The sequence below is a fragment of the Serinus canaria genome, chromosome 1 (genome assembly GCF_022539315.1).
Source record: "Serinus canaria isolate serCan28SL12 chromosome 1, serCan2020, whole genome shotgun sequence".
NCBI lineage: Eukaryota > Metazoa > Chordata > Aves > Passeriformes > Fringillidae > Serinus > Serinus canaria.
Window position 1 is genome coordinate 90,097,651 of NC_066313.1, and position 22,588 is coordinate 90,120,238.

General features: G+C 43.4%; 1 protein-coding gene across 8 annotated transcripts in view; it reads left to right on the forward strand.

Moving 5' to 3' along the window:
* The window catches only part of CARS2 (cysteinyl-tRNA synthetase 2, mitochondrial), a 41,073-nt gene that overhangs the window by 11,381 nt on the left and 7,104 nt on the right, over positions 1-22,588 (forward strand). For 3 of the 8 annotated variants that reach the window (XR_007778928.1, XM_050980675.1, XM_050980668.1), the window contains exons 7-15: positions 390-519; positions 2,779-2,912; positions 5,854-5,921; positions 8,575-8,641; positions 12,021-12,107; positions 12,971-13,106; positions 15,098-15,221; positions 17,135-17,233; positions 20,591-20,851. Coding sequence is in view for 4 of the 8 variants with exons in the window: in XM_050980675.1 (XP_050836632.1) it covers positions 390-519; positions 2,779-2,912; positions 5,854-5,921; positions 8,575-8,641; positions 12,021-12,107; positions 12,971-13,106; positions 15,098-15,221; positions 17,135-17,233; positions 20,591-20,851 (1,106 nt within the window). In the remaining 4 variants the exon portion in view is untranslated. Of the gene's footprint in view, positions 1-389; positions 520-2,778; positions 2,913-5,853; positions 5,922-8,574; positions 8,642-12,020; positions 12,108-12,967; positions 13,107-15,097; positions 15,222-17,120; positions 17,234-20,590; positions 20,852-21,387; positions 21,795-22,588 lie in introns of those variants that run through there. The other 5 variants (XR_007778926.1, XR_007778930.1, XR_007778931.1 and 2 more) reach the window with 5 other exon arrangements.

The window sequence follows — 22,588 nt, forward strand, 5'->3', positions numbered from 1 at the left end:
TTTGTTTCTTTGTGTGGTTTGGTTTGGTTTTATTATCTTTTCTGCTGTAGTGCAGTCAGTTTGTCCTGGGGAAACTGGCTTATATGTAACTAAATTAATGAAAAATAAGGTAACTCGGGAAAGGATAAAAGGACTGATAGGATAGGATATATTAAGGAATATTAAATCTATCTTTGTACCTTGTCAAAATCTATTTCAATATTCCAATATTTCAATAGTTCAATTTTCCCCTGTATGAGGGCGAAGAGAGGGAAGTTGTAGTGAGAAGAAGTTGATTGAAAGGGATTAAAATCAGAGTAGTTCACTAAATACACATTTCCTCTTGCTTTCATTTGGTCATTTTTTTTCTTTGAGACATATCCCATTAACAAATCACCTATTCTTGCCAGTTGATTCTGATAAACGACACCGTAAAGATTTTGCCCTGTGGAAGGCTGCCAAGCCTGAAGAGCTATCTTGGAATTCTCCCTGGGGAAAAGGACGGCCTGGATGGCACATTGAATGTTCCACAATATCAAGGTCAGATTTCTTGGGTTTTGATAAATCTAATGCTATTTTTCATTTTCAGTCACAGTACAATGGAAGCAGCAGTACTGAAATTGTTTTCTGATCAGTAGGTAGCACTGGTTTTAATGTGAGCATTTTATGCAACTTGGGATGTCACATGTGGCCCAGGTAAACTCTGCTTCACCTTACTGTCACAGCTGTCTCAATGTTTTGGCACCTTCTCTAGAGTCAGACTTGGTGCTTAAAATCCAGCACATGGGATCACCCAGTCCATTAGCAGGCTTTTAACTTGAGCTGAGTAACCAGAGGCGTGTTGAAAGTTATGGTACCTCTTTCATTGCTTCCCTTCCACTTCTCTCAGTCTCCATCAGACCTAGTTCAGGAGGTAGGTGTCAGGAGGACAGGTGTGGGAATACAGCTTGATCTATGAGATCTTGCTGGCCTTATCTTAACAGCACCTTTGAATGTTCATGATAATAATTGAAGAGTTATTCAGCATTCTTGTTGAGTAGTGTTTTGCTTGCAGTTGGTTTGATGTAATTTGCTCTTAATTTAAAGTTTCATTTTCACCACAGGAGAAAAAATCTTCTCTCCTTGAAGATTGATGGTGTACTTAGTTTTGCATTAGTCTCAGATCTTTTTTTGGAAGCTAATAAGAAATAGTTTAGATCTGACCTTGTTCAGCTTAAATTTTTGGCTAAAGCTGAAAGAAGGTGGAACCAGCTGCTTTAGACTTTTCTTTCATGTGCTTTTCTTTTATATGCTTTTCTGTGCCCCTGGAATTGTTAGTCTTTTCTACCTGCTTGTGAAAAGTGTTTATAAGAGTGATTTTCTGACTGTAAATAGTTTCAGCATAGTGAGACAGCTCTTAAAGCAGTCAAAGTGCACAAAATCATGCTGTGTTTGATGTACAACCTCTGACAGAAGTGCACCGATAAGAAATGCCAGTTACAACATGGCTTGTCTGCTAATGCAGTGCTGTTTATAGTCTGCATTTCTTTCTGTAAAAATGTATTTTACTGAGGCTGGGTGAGGCTCCTGCCATATAAATAAAAGACCCACAGAGAGCATGATTGTAGTAATCTTGGACTGTGAAAAATGGAGAGCTTACTTTTGGAAGTGACCTAAAACAATTTGTTGTCCCAGTCAGCTGCTGAAGGCCCATTTTTAAGCAATACTTACTTAGCTGTCTGTTTTTCCAAGTATCTCAAAGCACTTTAACTATGTTTGGTGAACTAATTTTGATAAGTCTGTGAATGAGGAGTGTCTGGTCTCTAGAGCAGCCCTGGAGGAGGGAATCCCCTGCTTTGACACCCTCAGGTCTGTCATTCTCTACTCATTTTCCCTTGTGATGAGGTGGGTGGCTCCTGTCCCTGTGCATTTGGCAGATCCATCTGTAACCTCCCTCCAGCTCTTAATGGTTTTGTTGGAGGAAACAGCAAGTGCTCCTCTGTAGGTGCCACAAGGGAAGGTGAGGGTCAGATTTGTGCTTTAGCTGGTTTTGAAGCAGACAGGAGTAGAGAAGGGTGAACTTGGGAAATGGTGACAGCTGCTCTTTCTTTTTTCTCTTTTCTCCTCTTTGTCTTTTCCTCCTGTGCCCCAACAGCTTCTGCAAAGCCATCATTTGGCACAGTGTTAGCAGGGTGTTTTGTCTCAAAACTGGACCAAAGTATTAATATTTAGCTAGCTACCAGGAGCACCTTGCTAATGTGACTTAGGGGAGGACTGTGTGTTTGTCTGTAGGCCTTGCATCTTTCCCTGCTTGAGCACTCCTGGTTTCTGAGTTAAGGTTGACTCACATCCCTTTGAAGGCTGTAAGTGTAAACTTCATTTAACAGGCAAAATAAAGTTGCTAACCTGCCAGCTTCACCTGACTGCACACACTATTGTTTGAGTTCTTACAGAAAAGGTACAAGATAAGAAAGAGTAATACCAAATTTATAGAAATAAGTTGTTAGGTTTGCACATAAAGGCACCTGTCTGATACTGAAACTGTAGCAGAAAGGAAAGGAGACATCCTGCTTGCTGTCTTCAGGTAGAAAAGTAATTATTTCTGCTAAGGAGAAGTAACTGTGAACAGATACGGGTCTTGTCCAGACAAGTTCTGCTGCTGCTTTGGTATCCAAGGTATGTGTAAAATCTTGTTTTAGAACTGCAGTTACTAAGTTGTACACTTAAATATATGTTGTTTCATCTTATTTTTATCTGTATTTCTTTTTACAAAAAGCTTTTGTGGTGTTCTACTTACTGATTAGGAAAATATTGTTGCAGTGCAGTGTTTGGAAAGCAGCTGGACATCCATACCGGTGGAATAGATCTTGCATTTCCTCATCATGAAAATGAAATTGCACAGTGTGAGGTGTATCATCAGTGTGAGCAATGGGGGAATTACTTTCTGCATTCTGGTAAGTAAAATATTGATCACTTAAGAGGCCTGTACAAATGCAGTAATTTGGGTTTTTTGAAGTTTGGCATTTCATGCAGTGAGAACACGTTCCACTGCCTGGCATTATGTAGAACTGCTCCTTGCTCCCTCTGCATAAAATGCTTCATTCAGTGAAGTTTGTGCTGTACAGTGCTTTGAACTACGTCACTGATGGCTCTAGTGCTGTTCCCATCGATGGAAACCTTGGCATTTGTTCTTCCTGTTGCAATCATGGTGGTTCTGGATGGACAGCTGAAGTCAGTAGAAAGTCAGATTCAAGTCTGCAGCCTCTCTTATGCTGATTAGTATTTTGGGCAGCATGTATATGAACTCTTGAAGCTGCTTCTCTGAATAGAAGAGCTGCAGAGTTGAGCCTGTGGGAATTACATGAGCTTTCATTTTTATATGTTTATACTGTATGGGATGAATATTGAATTCTATTTTAGTTCCCAGTGTAGAGCCTGTTGTAAATCAATAGCAATTGTCCAGAGGCTGGTGGTGCATCCTCCAGGGTGTGCTTTGTTCCCAAGGTGCTGTGGGATCCTCTGCACTTCCATTGAGATGCACTGGTTACTGCCAAGGGGAGCCTTCTGTTGACAAACCAGTGAATCTGGCTTTTCAAACTTGGAACTGAATCTGTAGGGGAAATACTTTTTAATAACAGCTAAATAAAGAAGAGTCAATTAAAAAAAAAGAAAGGGAGAACTTAATTCCAAGGGCAATTTTTACATTGAAGTTCTCTAGAAGCTGACAGATTACATTAAGTCAGAAAGTCTTGCTGGAGGATGATGGTGTGAGTTATTTAGGGCAAATGAATCAGCTTCAGAAACAATTTATTCTGCTAACAGACTTCAGAATTTTAGCAGCTCAGAATTGGAGGAGCAGTCCCCATTAGGGGAAGAAAATCCCTGCACTGGGGATAAATCTTATAAGGACTTTATTTTTAGACTACTTGTACTCTGGGAAGAGCGCCAAACCAAAGTTATGAAAATCCTTGTATTTTGTGTTCTTGAATTAAATCATTCTAAGTACTGAGACTCTTGGAAGAGGAATATTAATTCAAATTCAGATGTTGCTGGTACCTCTTTAGGAAAACACAGTCCAACTATTTTAAACTTGTCTGCCTGAAGTTAATTAAGTCAGTATTTGGGCACCTTTGCAAAAGAAAGTAATCTTACCCAGGCTCTTCCCCTTATCCCAGGAGAATTTTGGCAGTGGGTTTTACCTGAGTCCCAAGAGCTGCAGATGTCCAGCTGTGTCTGACAGCCTGAATATGCTTAGTGAGTGTCCCAGGTTTAACGATGCTGTGGTGAAAGTGGCCTCACCTGCTAGCAGACAGGACAGACAGTGAAAGCAATGGTTTTTTATCATGGGTAGATGCTGTAGCTGTTTCTGCATCCATAGATTTTTTTGATTAATTCCTACTCTCCATAGAGTAAGTTGTACAAAATTAAATTTTGAGGTGGTCAGGGTAGGACTTCACCTGGTGAGTTCCTGTTGCTTTGAATCATTGTCGGAAGTAGCTGAGGAGTGAAACAATGAGCTTTTCAGGTCCAGTTATCAGGCCTGAGCTTGTTGTTTTCACGTCCAGATGAGTGTAATGGGGATTTTATCTACTTGTGGAAGCAAGAGGGTTTCAGGCAAGGCTGCAAAGCAGCTCTGTGCAGCGAGTAGCACAAAATGCAGACAGCTGCATGGGTTGCTGAGCAAGAAATGTCACTTCTGTCACCACTCATAAAAGCAGGAGCACGATCATATGTTGTCCTTGCACTCTGAGGCATTGGTAGCACTGGGCTGCCAAATGTGAAAGAATGCAGTACTGGTAGGGTATTACAGAGCAAGAGAAATTTATGCTTCAAAATCTGCCTCAAAGGATGATTAAGTGTTAGACGCTGCAGGTTACAGAAGTGTCTAAAATCTCATGTTAGTTGTGGGTGGTTGGTAACTTACAGAATTACTCTTTCATTAGGAGAAGCCTATTAAGGCTTTTAACAACATTTCTGAAATTATGCTGAGTAGTCTTTCAGTGGCAGCATGTTTGCCATCTCTCTGGTGCTGTGAATAATTGGTGTTTCCCATCAGTGGTGTTGCTGTGGCTCACATGGATGAGACATGGAAGCAGGCAAGCTCAGGCTATACATCTCCTGTCTTTCTTTGACAGAGCTTTCAGTCCTAAAGCCAAGCTCTACATACTCTCTTAAATGCAGTGTTGCTACCTTTTTCCTGTGCTGCAGCCCTGCAAAGCAGTGATCTGTGTGACTATTGAATGTTCTAGCAGTGCTCAGAGATCACACTTTAAAATAAACTAATTCAAATTAGATATTGTAGCTGCATCCCTCCCTCACCCTGCTTTTCTCAGTCTCACAAGTCTGGAGAAGTTGAGAATCTGTAGAAAATTCATTTTGCATTTAAGATATTTTGAACCAGTGCTATAAAACTTTGGGGTAAAAAAATAATGTTAACAGCCATCAGCAAGTAATAAGTACAGAAGATTTAGTTTTAAGGATTTTTTAATGCTAGATCATTGGAAAATACTTCTTAAAATACTTCTGAGAAGTCAAGAGTAACAGGTAAGGTACTTGTGAAGAATGAAACTATTTTCTTGCTTGTTTTTATCAGCTTATTGTCAGTTCTGAGCAGGGAGACTCATGGTGGTGTGGGTTTTTTTTTTTTTTTAATGTTTTAAATGTCTATATTTTACAATTCACCCAGTGGAAGTTTTGAGGATGGAGACATGTGCAGGACTGTAGGCAAAGCTATTGAAAAATGTTACCCATTGCATTGAAATGTTTGGCATGTATCCATCATAGCATATGCTGCCTCCAACATTTACAGTGTCTCCGTGCAGTCTTTCTCATTTGCTCCCTATTCAGAAGCACTCTCATTTATCCTGATTAATTCTTTTTTTTTTTTTACTATAGGGCATTTGCATGTTAAAGGAAGTCAAGAAAAAATGTCAAAGTCATTAAAAAACTACATAACGATTAAGGTAATTTCTTTGTTTGAATTGAAGCAATTTTGTAGGTTTGTAATATGTAAATATTAATCACAGCCCTCTTTTGAGAAAGCTTTAGAGTGTGTGCTTGTGCTGCAGTGTTTCTCTAGTACTGATGTATCTGTTTTTGTGGATCTGGAGGTTGGATACCTGCTCAGGTTCATGGTTTGTTTATGACAATGGATCTTGCTGAGCTGGGAGTGTTTGTAGGAGCAGAGTTTGTGCCCAGTACCACAGTCCTGCACTGTAGATTTGTGGTTGGACTTGACAGTCTCAGGGGTCTTTTCCAACCTGAATGATTTTGTTCTTTAGTGATGGGTTCCCATCAGTCTATCCTTAATAATGCTTTGAAAAAGCATGGACTTGGAAAAGAATGGATGTTTCTCCTAGTCCTTCTTTAGGTGAAATGGACATAGTGTCAGTGTTTTGTCAGGAAGCTACTGAGTATTCTGAACCTCACTATTGCAGCAGTTTTTCCCGTTACCCTTTGTATGGTGACCTTGGTGATGCACAGAAGCTTTGCCTTTTGATACCCATGGGCCACACGACTGTGTGATATTTCACTGTGTCCCCAGGTCTTTAGTGTGGCCCAGAGCAGGATTTCTCTGCCAGTTGTTTGTGCTATAGCTATGCTGGGGTGCCTCCCATGATGGCTGATGCCTACTGCTGGAATAGGGTGGTTTCCTTCCTTTAGACAAAGCTTGGGGAACTGCTTTGGCATATATGTTCCACTTTGCCCTCCTGGAAAAATGAATTAAAATCCCTTTAAAAAGAAGTTCAATATGAGCTGCTTTATTCTTTAGTCTTCTGATGCTGTCTGGGTACAGCTAAGCCCTGTTTCCCTGGAGCTCACAATTTTCACAGAAATCTCATGTCTCAGAGGATGTTGTGGGCAGGGAGGAGAAATGACCACAAATGCAGTGCATGGAGTTGAAAGCAGCATGTAAAAATGTTCCTCTCCATGTCCCCCATGATGGCACAACTTGTGTTGAGGGAACAAATATTTCTAGCCTATCTCTCTTTCCTTGTAGGTCTCTGCTTTTCATGTCTGCCTTTACACGTGGGTAACAAGTATTAATCTTTCCTGAGAAGTGATTTTCAATCCAGTGAAACAATTTTTTCCTGTACAGCTGCCTTGCACCTTGAAAGTTAAGCCCTACATGGAAGGTTTTATGCCTGTGCCAGAAGAGGGGAGGTCTGTCCAGGATCTTCCCTTGGTCCTGCCAGTTGCCACCTGCATCCCAGCATCCTCTGCATCCAGTTGCCCTGTTTCTGTCCCCTTGTACCCTACTCCAGTTTTTTCTTTCCTTTTTTTAAATAGCTAATTAAAAAATAAAATAATTTAAAATTAATTAATTTTAAAAATTTAATTCTGACCCCAAAAATCAAAGAGATTGTGATAACACAGGGCCAAGCAACCTGCTTTCAAAGAGCTGTGATTTCTCATCTGTTCTCTGTTTTAAAGGAAATGCAGAGTTGTTTTTTCTAGTTTGGATGGTCCTTTCCCAAATTTGAATTTCTGTATGGTACTCATATTGTTCTACCTGTGTATATTAGTGTAAATCTGCTGGGCATATGGGGTACACTCATTTATATCCAGTTTATTTTAGAAACCCACAACAAACAAACCAACACCCACAAAAATAATCAATAATCCCTGTTTTTTTGATTGTGATTGCCTCAATTATTTCTATTTTCACTTGAGAGACAGCACATTGCTGATGCTTTTCTGCTGTTCAGGCTGGTTTAGTCTTGTACCTATTTTAAAATGTGAGATTTAAGCAAATAGCACTTTCCATATTTTCTCACTTGTACTGTCTTCTCATTATTTTTGGTTTTTTGTGGCACTTCAGTGTTCCTCACCAGTTTGCAAATTAAAAAAAAAAATAATTGCAAATTAAAAAGAAAAAGCAGAAGTGCAATAGTCACTGTCAATCTACCACAGTGTCCAGCCTTGCTGAGAGCAGGGTTGGAAGTGATGGAATGTTTTATTAGTGTACCTTCCAAACATTTAAATAGTTCATTATACTATTAATAAAAATTATTATACTAGTAGTAATACTAGTAGTTTACTGTTTACTGGAGTAAATTATTTGTAAAGCTAGATAGATATTAAAGTGTTTATTAGGCTTCATAATTAACACAGATAACTCTTTTTACATTGCTGGGATTTATCTTTGTTCACTCCCTGTGTTTCTTCATATTCTAGTCCTGCAGAAAAAGTATGCTTCTTTTCTTTTTCAAGAAATCTTTTTTTTTTTTTGTGAAGTTTGCAAAACTCAGGAGTTTTCCTCCGTGTAAGATTGTATCCCAATCTTAGTCTGATAATTTAATTTGGATTTTCTTTGCAAATGTGTTTTTACAGTGTATGTTTGATTGTACTTGCAAAGTAATTTTCACTGTCTTATACTGGACATTGTGTGTATATCTCTATCATGTATACATGTATGCACATCTATCTTATATGGAATTGAATTTTATTTAGTTTAGGTTTTAAGGCAGTGTTAGAGTTTAAAGATTTTATGCCTGTCTTAAATTGCAAAGATGAGTTATTTGTCATAGTAGTTTGAAAAGCAAGGGGGGTGGAAGACATTTCCTGAAGAAATTGATATCATACTAAAGCTGTCTTTTTGTGCCTGGAGTTTAGGATTTCCTGAAGAAATGTTCATCAGATCAATTCAGAATGTTTTGTTTGCGTGGCAGATACAGCTCAGGTAAGGAGCAGCCCCTTCCCTGCTGAGGTGTGCCCGGCTTTCCCACGCCTTTCCCAGCTCTGGAGCAAGCTCCCCGTGTGGGGCCCTGCGCTTCCCCGGATGCAGTGGGTGTCAAGGTGTTGATGCTGCTCTGTGGGGCTGCTCTTTGGCTCACATTTAGAAAATTATCTTTACTGAGCACAGCACATAACCATTCATTTGAATACCTTCTTGAGCTGCAGTAGTTGTGACTCGTGGTTAATTGCAGTTTTAATTAATGAATTACCTCTGTCTCTGATTTGCATCTGTAGTAGTTACTTGTATTGCAGTCACGATCAGCTGTTTTTGGAGACGTATCTAGATGGAGCTGTGGCTTATATTCCTGTAGAGGGTATGATGAGGGCTGGCTAATAATTTTTATCTCCCTGCTGTGTTACCATTTTTGTCCTGTGGAGTTCCTGAGTGTTCAGGCAGTTCTGTGATGCAGTGCAGCTCGCTTAGACCAGCACATGATAACCTAATGAACACCTTAGCCTGGCAGATCATCTCTCTGCTGATGGGGAGATTTTGTCAGCTTCCCTGTGTACCACATGCTGTTTCCAGGAGGTAGATGCTACTTTGAGCTGGAAAAGGTTTTTGTATGTCTGTGTTCCTACCAGGTTATTGGGACTTGCCAGATGGTAGTTCCTTAACCACTGCTGGGTCACCTGGCTTGTTGGCTGTCCTGGCATGGCAAGGGAATGGTGGAGCATGGGGCAGCAGCTGCTGTGGTGTTGCAGTGGGCCTCTGTCTGCTTGGGTGAAGCACCTGTAGCTTTAGTGTGACTGTGAGAGCTGGCGTAGCCAAGGCTCTGGGGCACTGCTCGTGCCTGTCAGTGTGCGGTGTGCTGCCAGTCTTTATCATGCAGTCATTGGACTGAGAAGTCTTTCTGCTTGTTAATACTGCTAACTGCCTTGAAGGAGCCACCCATGTGATCTTCCTGGTGGATCCTCCCTCTCCTAGGACAGTTGAAGGCATCAGGAATTGAGTAATTGCAATATTTCAAAGCATGGAATAGTAAAGAGAGAGGTGGTTATTAACTTCCCTGCCGCTGTCACAGAAAGAAAGGGGTGCATCCAGGTGAAGGTCTGCTGCAGAGCAGTATCCTGTTTGGGCATGCTGTGGATTGGTGGCATGCTTGGCTGTTTTGAGGTGATGCTGCAGGGCAGTGTCACACTTGGCTGATTGCTTCTTTTAGGAGATGAAATACCTTGTGTAGATTTAGGTGTCTCTCTGGCTGGGGGCACTAGGGAGTTGTGAACAAATGTGTGTTTAAAACAAGAGGAAAGACTAACACCTGCTACCACTATCATATATACGTTTGTCATGTGAGCAAGAGCTAAATGTCTGGTAGTTTCTAACCTTGCCTCAGGACAAGGAATGGCACTGGAGCCCTGCAGAGGAGAGGTGCCTGCAGGCTTTCTTCACTCCCTGTCAGCTGGCTGCATTTGAACCTGTGCTTTTTGCATTACTTCTAGGATAAACACCCCCCTGAGGTAGAAAAAGAGTGCTACCTGTGTGGATGTGGGTGGCTTTGATGAAAGGATATGCAGGTGTCATATCAGAGTATAAGCCAGTTGGCATGTAAGGGTTGCTCAGAAGTCTGCACTTCCCACCTCCACTTTACAAGGCTATCTGCATTATTAACTTCCCAGTAAAGAGCCAGAGTTGGTCTCTGCTGAGCCAGCTATTCACTGTGCTGCCTGTCAGCTTGTGTCCCTGCTGTCAATATTCACTTTGGTCTAAACATAAGTTTACTGCACTCCTTCTGATCTTGCTGTCTGCTCATATTTTTATTAGATGTGAGATCCCAAGCACTTTCTTGTTTCTTAGAAGATTTTTATAGCCTAGACCCATGGGTAATGGCTCCTGCCACTCCTGCCTGCCAAAGAAAGCCTTTTGTAAAATCCAGGTTTGGGGGTCAGGTGGTACCACAAAGGTTGGATTGAATCTGTAAAAAAGATCGTTGTAGGCGTGTGGATGAGGGCAGCTGCTGACAGTTGGGAATGGCTCATGCTTGATACTGTGTTTTCTTTGGCTTGGAATGGGCCTTTTGTGTTGTGTGGGCTACCCCCTGTCCCTGTGTGTGCTAACAGGCCCAAATAGAGACAAATGTGACCCCAGACTTCCCTAGCCTTGGAGGGGCAAGGGTTGAAAGGGGTGTGTGCAGGGAGGTGCATGTGTTTCATGGGTGTGGAGTCCCTTCCTGTGATGATCATTGTCAGAGGGAGGATGAAGCTGTGTGCCTTGCTTGTGGGGAAGAGGAGTAAAGTTAGAGAGAAGAGACTTTTATCATCCTTCCATAATGTATTTTTGTATGAGGTTCCTCTGCTTCATCTGCCTCTCTGGTGGTGGGGCAGAGCTGCTCGGGGTGAAGCTGAGCTCTGGGGGCACTGGGGATTATCTGGGCTGTCAGTGACAAAGAAGGGAAGGAGTGGGGAGCACAGTGAAGGTTTATAGGACCAGGCTTGCCTGTGCTGTGTTGTGGGTTTGCAGTGCCTGCAGGCAGTGGTTTAGGAGTATGCCCTAAACTGATGATGAAGAATGGCTTGAGCTAAAGTAGGTTTCATCAGGATAAACTTTGATCAAGTATTCCTTGCAGAATTCTTATAACCAGGTTAATCATTTGAGTAATCCTAGTGTAGATAAATGATCATTCTCAGTGTCTCACTGTGTTATAGAGGTCTGTACATTGGTCTTTTTGAAAACTGAGTAAAGCTTGATTTAATGAAGCAGTAATGCAGATTTTTAGTTATACCCAAGTGAAAAATCTGACAAATACAGGTCCTGACATACATCTCGGTTACACTGGGGTCAATCCTGTGTAAAGTCTGTTGAAATAGGCTTCCTTGGGATTTAGGCTAATGGAAAAGAGATTGGGTCTCACATCTGGCTACTTTTTCCCTCTTACATCGGTCCTCTTGGTAGAACTGTCTGCTCTAAAGAGTCTGTCTGGGCAGCACTGGGTAATTCCACAAAGCAGTTGGATGCACCACAGGCAGGACCAGAGGTGAGGTTTCTGTGGGAGCTATGAGTGATGCTCAGTGCTGATGATACTAGGAGTATGCTGGCAGCTGTAGTTTGGATGTAGCTTATTGCTGAGGCCAGGTGTTCAACAGTGAAACAATACTGCTCTGGCTATGGATGGCTCTGGTGTGATACTGGGGGAAGGAGTGCATTCAAACTTAGGTCTGTCCTAAGGACACAACTTCTACTAAAGTCAGGTGAGCTCTCTTATGTGGCATCCAAAGGCTTTTCTACAGAAAATTGCACATTCCTGTACAAATTTTAAAAAGCCTGTCACTGATAGCAATTCCCAGTAAAAGTGACAGTGAACCAGTCTGGCTCCTGCACTTCACAGGGTGCAGGCAAGGCCAGAGGAGTCTGCTGAACTCCTGCCAGCAGGAGTGGACTCTGGAAGCTCCCAAAGTGGAATTGCCTGCCAAAGGTAGGGTCTCCCTGAATGCAGTGGGGATGTCTGTGTGCATGGATGCCTTGTTAGTGGTAGGGCTAATGTTACTGTGGCTGTTGGAAGAGAACTCTGTAGGGTTCCTGTACATCTCATCATAAAGTGGAGCTCAGCTGTGGATGCAAGGAATCGTTTACCTTGAGGTTTTGTCTCCCTTTCCAGTGGCCTTAAGAGGCTTTGATATGTGTGAGTGTGATGAATCCCACCCTAGACATGCCCTTATGAGTTTAAGCAACTTGTATTTTCTCTAAAAATAGCTTTCTCAAAGTGGTATGGTCAGTTTAGCTTTGATGTTGGGAGGGAATTGTTCAGGAGCTAGACCACAAATTTTAGGTTCATCTAGATTTTAGATGTTGGTGAAGCAGCCCTTTAAACAGAGTCAGTGGTGAGGGTTAGGCTTCTTTGGATGTCTCCAAATAGATTGTGTGTACCTAAATTAGAATGGGCACAAAATTAGAGGTATATGTTGCCATCACTAGAACACTTAGAAGTATATTAAATCATAATGCTTTGGATTGGTTACTCTGCAGAGTGATTCAATAATGGAGAAAAATTAAAGTTAAATAGTGATTTCTTCAGTAAATTCCAGATTCAACATTTTGAATCAGTTTGATAAGTGTTCCAGTCGGTTATACTTTGTCATATGTAGTGATTGTCTTTTATATTGATTTAATCCACTTGGTGTGCATGAAGAATGGACCTTTTAATTAAATGTGCAGTTAATTGTAAGAAGTTTGCTATACAAATAAAAAAAACTTTTCCTTTATCTCCAAGTACTGTTCCTATGTATGATAGACAACATTCTCTCCATCATAATGCCTTCATTTCTTTTTTCTTAGCAGTAGAATTTAGTGAGGAGAGCATGGAAGATGCAAAGAACCTTCTTCAGGCAATCTCCTCATTTATTAGAGATGCAAATGCTTATATAAAAGGACAGCTGGTGTGTGACCCTGTTAGAGAAGACATATTGTGGGAAAGGTAAGTGCACTTCCTGTGTCTTAAAAGATTGTGATTATGTGAGCAGTAGTTTGCTGACAGACTCGGAGGTTCTGTTTAAGAAGCAGGACTAGAAGGACTAAGCAGCAGTCCTCCCTCCAAGCCCAAAAACCAAGGGCAGGTTTTTTAAAAAATTCTCTTTCTAGCCAGCTGTTTTTGCTCTTGGTCTGCTGTACTCAGTTCATTGTGGTTTTAAGATCTGTGTTACTTTTCTGGTGTGCCTATCCTAGCTCAGGTGTCGTTGCCCCTCGTGAGTGATGTAGGAGGCAAAGCTGTGGCAGTTGTGAGGCTCCCCAGTTTGTAAGCAGAGCTGGGCAATTGTGACTGGAGAAGAAAGAGGATGACTGGAGAGTGACACACCTTGGACACCTGGATTTGTTATCAGGCTCACTGGCACTGTGGTGTGCTGCAGAGGGGCTACTGAGAGATTGGCCATGGGCAGGGATGTCACAGGGCAGGAAGCAATTACAATTATTGTGACCCTGACAATGGCGAGGAGAATCCTTTGGAGTCCATTATGAAAACCAGATTATCTTCAGGACTGAGATGTGCTGTGTGTTGGGTGCAAAGCTGAGAGCAGGAGCACGGGGTCAGGGTAGGAAGGGGGTTGAGTGCCCTGAAGCAAGGCTAGTGCAGGCAGCTCTGGGCTGCAGAATCACAGGGGAGACAATCTGTGCTGTAGAGGTGAGGAACAGCTTCCTTGTGGCTCAGGTACCTCTCTGTTGGGGAAGCTTGTGGCTGCACTCCCTGAGGGTTGCAGGGGGCACTGGAGTACATTACAAGAAAGTGGAGTTGCATTAACTAGCTATGGTATTTGGCAAAAGCACATCCTTCAGCAGGGGGCTGCAGGAGATCTGTGGGTGCAAGATAAAGCTGAGAGGTGTGAGGAAGTTGAAATGGATAATCAGTAGGAGATGTGTGGGAAGGCACAACTTGTGTATTCCTAGGTGTAAAAACAAGCAAAATGAAGCAAAGCTCTTAATTAGTGAAGTGTTAGATACTCAGTGGAGAGGGGTAAGCTTGCAGGGAAAAATAGTGTTGGGAAGAATGAATTAGAACAGGAGCCATCCAGTATCTGAGGGGAGGTAGGCATTCCAGGCAAAAAAAAATACAGAAACAGGTAAAATAAGGCTCAGGAGATGCACAGAGATGCTAGGACAGCTTGAGGTTCCCCTGCTCCTTGCACTTTTTTGGGAAATGGCATCCTTGGGCCAGTGCTGTCAAGCTCTGGTTCACCTGGCTGTGTGTGGGAGCACGCTGCCAGCAGCTGTTTGAGCCCTGCATTTATCCCTGCTGCTCTCCTCATCTCCCTCTCCAAGTGGCTGCAGCTGCTGGTGCTGGTTCTGTGGTGATCAGTGCTGGTTGCCTGCTGGCATTTGGCACTCTTACACAAATGGTCCCACTGGACCTTTCCATCAGGGCCATGGTGAGTGGAATCCCTTGGGACTGGGATTGGGCTCTCCTGGGAAATAAGGAGGCAGTGCTTGGTTCTGAGTTGGATCCTTACAACAGGGTTCTTGGCCAACCCCAGGACAGCTTTCTTGCCATGCTCTGGAGAGCTGCCTGTGATGTGCCTTTGGAAGAGAAGCATGCTGTTAGCATGATTAATGGGCTGCTGGAAAAAAAAGCAGAACTCAGTAAGATCTTTGATATGCTTGATATCAGTCTCATTTTCCATCTGTTTTTAAATGATTTAAGGCAACCTTTGCTCTGTTGTTGTTGGCCCCTCTGATTAGCCATGTATATTTTTTGTATGGCTGTAACACTTAGGATTTTGACATGCATCAAATTTTTCCCTTCACAGCAGAAAGATGTATTCTCCCTGATGAGTGCAGCACTGCCCATCACAGGACAGCTGGGAAGGAGATGGCAGTGTCCTTTCGATGACTCCCTCTGGCTGAATGGCTGATGAATTCAGCATACTGCTGGCATCTTGTTTGTCTTATCTTAAATGTTACCTTTTCTTCTTGAAGGCTAGCCAACACAAAAGTAACTGTGAAGGCTGCGTTTGCAGATGACTTTGACACCTCCAGGGCTGTTGCAGCAATTATGGACCTCATTCACCATGGCAACAGACAGCTTAAGGCTGTTACTAAGGTAACCCATTAGGATACAGAGATCAGAAAATGACAGCTGTCCACTGTCCTACTGCTTAATGCAGACAGATTAGTTTATTGTTCACATAAGAAACCAGCAGAAACAAAGCTCCATAAATTTTTGACCTTAATGGAGCCCTGACCCTATCACAGGAATTGTGCATGGCGATTGTTTTGTGCTCTGTTGTGTCCAGATGATGTTTCTTTCCTGCTACCCTATATTATTTATACCTAAGGCTTTTAGAAGTCCTGAAGGTATGTGACATGCTGCTAATTTTAGTGCTGGTTCTGTGTTCTTACCCTGCTTCTTTGCTTAATATCCATGCACAGAAATTAAGCTAAACTGAGAAGGGTGTGGGTTAGTTGCTGCAGGGGCTTTGGCTGGCAGCCCCAGGTGCACTGGACAGTCGTGGTGGTGAGTTCAGTGTTGGGGACTGAGTGGCCTCTGCTGTCTTCTGTAACTGGTGTCAGCATGAGTCTGTCTTCAGATGGCTTTTGGCAAATTAAAACCCTGTTAAGATCTCTCATGCTGACACAAATAAAGAATCTGGTAAGGACATGACTTGAGCAATAAACACTGAAGCACTTCTGGGTTCTCCATTTACCCTTTGTCACTCATGGCGAGCACCTCAGCCTTGTTGCTGTGTTCCTTGAGTACTGGTGTCATCATGTTCACCATGTTTGTGCAGTAAAAGAAATGTTGTGTACATGGTAATAACTGGTTTTAAGAGAGAATTAGTCGTGTCCTACTTTGGCATTGGCTTTCAATTTTGTCCTTAGCCTTATCTTTACAAATGAGCGAATCTTTACAGATTAGCCTAAGCCTTATCTTTACAAATGATCTTTACAATCTGAGTGAATCCCTGACCTGAAACACTTTGGAGCAGGGATCTGTAATGGCATTGCCACTCTTAGGTACAACTACCCCCATTTTGTCAGTCACTGCTTGCTCCCCCTGAATTTCTCCTGTCAGTCATTTTGACTGGAGGGTGAGAGAATGGGATGGGATATTTGTGGGGCAGCTGACTCAGATTTCAGGTTGAGGTGGTAGAGCTTTTCTGGGTACATCCCAGCTGTCTGGAGTGTTCCCTCTTTATTACAAGTGTAGTAAAGTAAAATTCCTTAAGAACTGTGAGTAAATCCACAAAACTACTTATTCCTCTCTTTAGCCTTCCTGCTAAGCATTTCTCACCTTAGATGGCACACTCTTGTTCCTTTCTCCCAGTGGCTGCTCCAGCTCCTTCCACTTCAGACCTTCCTATACATTTTAGACTATAGCTTATCTCAAGCCCTAGTGAAAATGTCAGATAAGATCCAGTACCAGCTGCTGATTTGCTTGTGCATGTCATCTCTCTTATTTTTTAGGCAAGGTTAGTCCCTAAAATTGCTCCTCAGTCTCTCATTTAATCCTTATTTTATTGCTGCTGCTGCTGATGATTGCTGGTGCTGCCATGATAAAATGCCATACACTGTCTCAAAGTGGTCTCCACATGGATCAAATCAATAAGATACTCAAAGAATTTGGTTTCAATCTTTTATATTATAGGTGATTATGAATGTGGGATTATGTTCTTTTTATTTTGTTTCCATACACACAGCCCTTTCATGCCCAGAAGTGCTATTTTTAGTTCTAATTTACTGCACACGTGTAATGTGTGGCAGCTTCTCGCATCTCTTCTTGCTGCACAGGCTGGTGATAAGCTCTTCCCTTCCCTTGTTTACTTAAATCCCTTCCCTTTGTGCTGTGAGATGCTTTTGTATCTCTGTAAGATTGCTTGTCTGGGCAGGTGTTCCTGATGGAGGTAGATCTTTATAATTAGCAGTAGTTTTCCCTTGTGGGCTAGGCTGCAGAGAGATGCTGGGTTCTATAATATGTATTGACTGGACAATCTCTTTTGAGTGTTTTCTTAACAGGATGCTGGATCTCCTAGAAGCTCTGTTGTGTATGGAAGCATTACTTCCTATATTGAAGGCTTTTTCAGTGCCCTTGGGATGTCCTTTGAAGAAAGACAGGTAATGAAATATCTCTTCTGTGTGTTTGAGGATATGGTAGCAGCCCCTGTGTTTCATAGAGTGCTTTCTGAAAGCATCAGATGTAACAAAGTTATTTATGGTTTTAGTAAACCTTTCTGCACTGCTTGCAGTTTCTCCTGTGATGTTTTAAGAGAGTATATGAGCAGGTGGAACAAAATGTGGGCTTTTTAGTTCTTGGAGGTGCTCCGTGTGACTTCTGCACCAGTTTTGCTGTGGAAATGAAAGACTGAGGAATTAAACAAGAAAAAGTTAGCATTGGAGGCATTTAAATCATCCTGTTATGTCTGGCTTTCCCCAGCTATTCCTCTTCTTCCTGATGGCTGCATCCAGGCTGGCTTCGATAGCTGTGTGAATATTTGCAGTTGTGAGGGGTCCCACTCCTCTGCAGAAAGCCAGGGGAAGGGGCTGCTCTGCCTTGAGCCATGGGGGGGATATGGGGAGGGGAGGACAATGACCTTACATAACTAGTTCTTGGAAAGATAGGAATGGGGAGAGAAAAAAAAGGAAAGAACAGTTCAAAGCAAAGTACTGAATGGGAAAGAGAGTCATCAATATGGAGGTGATATCCCAGTGTATGGAAACATTGAAAACAACACAAGGTGTTAGAGAATAGCAGGGTGTTCTTTGCTTCTGTCCTGCTCAAATATGCAGCTGAATGCAAAGTAGTGGAAAACTTTCTGTAGAGAAACTGTTCTGCAAAACAGAACAGTTATTTTGGGGAGGGGGACAAAAGAGTAAGAAAATGTAACATTATTCATAATTTCAAAAATCAGGCAGTATAGTGGTAAATGCTTTTATTTAGTTTGCCTCCATAGATTTTCTCACAAAATTTCTTTCGAAACAGTGTCTGGATGTGATGTAGCTGTGTGTTACTCCTCACAGCCTGTAGTTTGCATGTTAATTTTTAGTGGCATACTAAACACTTACATTTTTTTGTTAGCTGGATGGCAAAGTCATCCCTCCAGATTCTGGGCTGTCTGTATGCAGGCGTCTGCTGCATCTATATTTTTGCTGAAACAAGTATCTGAATGCTTTCCTTTGTTTTAGGCTGTGCTAGTCCCTTTCTGTGTGTGGCAGGAGGATCAGCAGAAGATGCTGGTCTGAGATAAGCAGGAAGAAAGGAGCAGCTCATTAGACTCCTCTCTGTCCTCTGCTCTTTCAGCTTCCAGTAAACTAATCTGTCAAAATCTTCATCATAAAGCCCATTCCATGGGCTACCACAATTTAGTTAATGAAATGGTGTAGGGATTGTTCCCTGGCTCTGAGACCAGGCAGAACAGCTCAGCATCCAGCCCTTCTTGCCTCTTAGCCAGGTACCCCCAGACATGCAGCTTGCCAGGAGCAGTCCCTGAGCACAGTGGGTCCTGGCATGTGTGGGAGAAGGCTGCCTGGCCTGGACACTGCTGTGCTGACTGTGCAGAGGATACAGGCAGCACTGTTTGGACCCCCTCATTTGGATGTTTGCATGTAGCCTGTGGGTCTGTCTTGCTCCTGGCCTGGGATTCACCTCAGCTAATCAGCCTGATATCACTGCCTGTGCTTCTGAAGTCATCAGTGGGGATGCTAAGGAATGGCTCATCTCAGTCTAGTGGCTGTATTACAGTAAGAGAGCCTGTCTCTCTCTCTCTCTCTGCATTGGCAAGAGAAGATCTTACCCACAGGGAGGTAAGATGGATCCATCTGGAAAGGTGATGAGTGAAAGCCATCATGCCTGTTTTAGAGCTGGGAAGCTTTTGCTCTCCCAAAGAGTGCAGAGTGTTGAGTGTACTGCAGGTGCAGCTGGGGCCAGTCTGTGGAGTAAGCAAGGGCCAGAAATTTCAGACCAGCCCTGAGAGGCTGTTTTATGTGGCAGACTGGTTCATCTCCTAAAGCTGCTCCTTTTGATGGCTCTCACTCCAGTAGGTGCCTGGTTTGAACTCTCTCAGTGGTGTTTCTAGAGGTATGTTTCTTGCTCCCATTGTGGCTTTCCCTTCTGTGTTTAAGTATTTATCCTGCCACGGGTTACTGTGGAGCATTTCTGACACTTAGACTTACTACCTTTTTCAGTCTTACAAACTTCTTTAGTATGGTTGCATGTTTTGAAAGCTTGGGGAATTCACTGCATTTCGCACTCTTATCTTCAATAGCTTCCCCCTCACTTCCTCCTCCTGCTCCTCTTTTTTGTCTGTGACCTCTGAAGCTCTGCTACCTTTTGTTTCCGTCCTGCTGTTTGGTGACTAAACCCAGACCCTTCTGACTTTAATTACTCAGCTGTCTTTCTGCTCCCAGATGATGTTGCTGCCAGGAGCTTTGCCCGTGGCCTTGGTGTGCTTTGTGCTCCCACTCTCGTGTCCTAGTGATAAAACACCCTGGTGAGGTTCTCTTGTTTGTTGGAGGTTTGTCCTATTCCTCCCCCTTGGGAGTTTCCCTCTAATGAGAAATGGTGTCTCTGCCAAGAGCAAGACCAGGAGCCTGGCTGTGCCAGTGCTGAGGAATGGCCTTCCTCTTCAGCTGACTCCCAAGCTCCTGTCCTGGCAACTGTTGGAGCTGTAGGAGGAGTGAGTCTGTTCCTTTCCTGAGGCATTGACCAGCGAGACTCCTGCCAAGCCAGAGGAGGCCAGGGACCCTTGGAAGTGGCTGAGGGGAGGAGGGGGCTTGGCTGCAGCCAGGAAATATCCCTACCCTGTGTGCAGTAGCTGTTGCTTCTGTCAGGTTTTTTTGAGCAGCTGAAACTTTGGGTAATGTGGATGAGATGAAAGTTCTGTGGATTTGGGAAGGGTTTCTGTAGATGAAAGGAGAAGGGATAGGATGGACTGGAGACTTAAAGCCAAAATACTTATTTTTCCTGGTTTGTGTTTCCTGAAGGAGGTCTGGAGCTCAAAGACAGAGGGGCTGTCTTTGAGGGGCTGATGTATTCTTTGTCTTTGGACTTTTACAGCCAAGGAGCTGTCTGAGCTGGTGGCTAGGCTTCCCTTGCTGTGTTGGATTCCTGTTGCCAGGCCTTTCTTACATTAATTTGTGAGATCCCTTTTTAAGTTACGCACATTTCTGGCATCTCTGAGGTTTTCTGTGGACATGGGTTCCCTACTTGGGTTAGGCAGTGTGTTGTGTTCATGTGAGAACACTCTGCTCCAACGTAAATGCTTTCTTGTACAGGAATATGCTGAATTACTTCCAAGTGTGATTCCACTGTAACTTTTTGTCCAGCATTAGTGAGATGGTGACATTTTAATCCTACCAATATACGGAAGATGCACAACCAAGAGAGGTGATAGAGCCTCACATTTCTATGGAGATGGGGTTGATTTTTTTATTATCATACTCAGATGTTTGTAAAGCCCCCTGTTTGATTTCTAGGTGGCTGTGGGAGGAGACAAGTCTGCCTTGCTCTCCAACGTCATTGAAGAGCTGGTGAGGTTCCGCTCGAAGGTGCGGCATTACGCGCTGGCTCTGCCGGAAGCAGCAGATGCTGCACCGCTGGAGGGTGCAGCGGGAGCCCAGGAATCCAAACAGGAGCAGAAGGAAAAGAGGAAGCAGTTAATGCAGGAGAGAAAGCCCCTCCTGGAGGCTTGTGACAGTCTGCGTGGAGACCTTGCTGCCTTTGGAATTCACATAAAGGTAGAAGACAGTAACCCTCTTTGAGAGACTCAGTGACTTTTTAAGACACCACCTATTTTTGTCCTTCACTCCCCTTCAGCAGCTTGTGGTGTGGTGCCCTGCTCCCTGTGTGACTGCAGTAGCAGGAGGTGGAAGTCAAGCCCTTGTTTGGTTATACTGCTGCCTTCTCTTCTGCTTCCCCTCAGTGTTTCCATGCAAGCCACTGAAAATCTCATAATATTCAGAAATCCCTGAGTTGCCCAAGTTCAGTCCAGAAGGAAGGGTGTGAGTAATGTGTGCAGTCTCAAAAAAGATTGCAAAGGAACTGGAAAGTAAACCAAGATGACTTGTGAAAATAATGCCTTCCTTCTACCTACCCCACACTCCCCACCAAAAATAAGTCTTTATGAGAAAGCCTCTTCCATCTTCAGCAGCTTCATTTTCAGTTATTCCTGAGCCACGGGGAATCTGCCCAATTCCTGTACCACTCCTCTCTATATCCTGCTTTCTTCTTGTAGCCTACACCTAATGCCAATGTTCTTTTCCCTTATGTCAAGGGCATCTCTGGCTCAAGAGAAGACCCTCTATGGCATTACTGCCTTCTCCTGGTTCCAAGGACCTGCATTACTTCCTTAAAGTGCTGCTTCTTCCAGTTCCTCCTGGCCATTGCCCTTCTGTGAGGCGAGGGTCAGTGTTGCTCCTTGAGTGCAGAATAATCCTCTGCATTCTCTCCCTCCATCCAGTTTATACTGTCCATTTTTCCTTTCCTTGGGAACTGATCCTGGCAAGTCTGGTTCCATCGTTTCACCAGTGGGAAGATGGAAAACACAATGACATCAGGGAGTGACAGCACACACAGGTCCAGCTGTGTGAGGGCTGTCACTTGTCACTGCTGCTGTTGGAGCACAGCGTGTTTGGCGCTCTCCTCTCTTGGATGACAGCGAGCCTGCTGGCAAAAACTGGGGTGAGGGCCAGGGCGTGGTGGTGGTGGTGGTGGTGGTGAGCTGCAGTGGGGGAAGGAAAGGGAAGCTGCAACATCTGCTTCCTTGAACTTGTTTGTAAATCCCCACTACACTCACCTGTCAGGCAAGTTTGCAAATTCACACAACTGCGCTGAGACAAAGTCTTGGAGAAGCAGCCTGCCTTTTCATCCATTGGGAAAATGCTGCAGCTCCACCTCCATCCTTTTGCAGATCTGTTTTGGTTTGTTTTTAAGAGGATTTCCATTTGAAAACCCCACAAATTAGTCTGAGCCAGGATTCAAACCATTCCATTTATTTAAAAAAATTTTAATAACCTGAAGCTCAGCATAATCTGACCCAGACCAGGTTGCTGCAGAAGACAAAGCACAAATGCACTCAGGAGCACACACAGAGCAAGCGTCTGAAGCTGAACTCCTGCTTTTTTTTGCTGATATTGTAGAAGTGTCTGAAGGTGTTGTGAAGTTAGCTTACACCTTGCTTTTCCAGATCCCAAAGAGTCCTGCAAACTGAGTGATGCAGCTCTGCAGTTCCTCACACAGGCTCACCAAAGCACGTGTGGCTCTCCCCACCCTCTGGCTCATCATGAGTCTGCCTGGCTGGGTAGCTGGTGCCAAAAATGCCCCAGTAAAACAGCACCTAACAGGGGTCCTGCTTGCTAATAATTGCTTGAGGAAGTTATGTGAATTTCTCATTTCTGCCCAGCCCCTCATTTCCACAAAATGTTTGAGCCTCACACTGTGCATGCATTAATGCCAGCACACTGCCCTCTGTCACG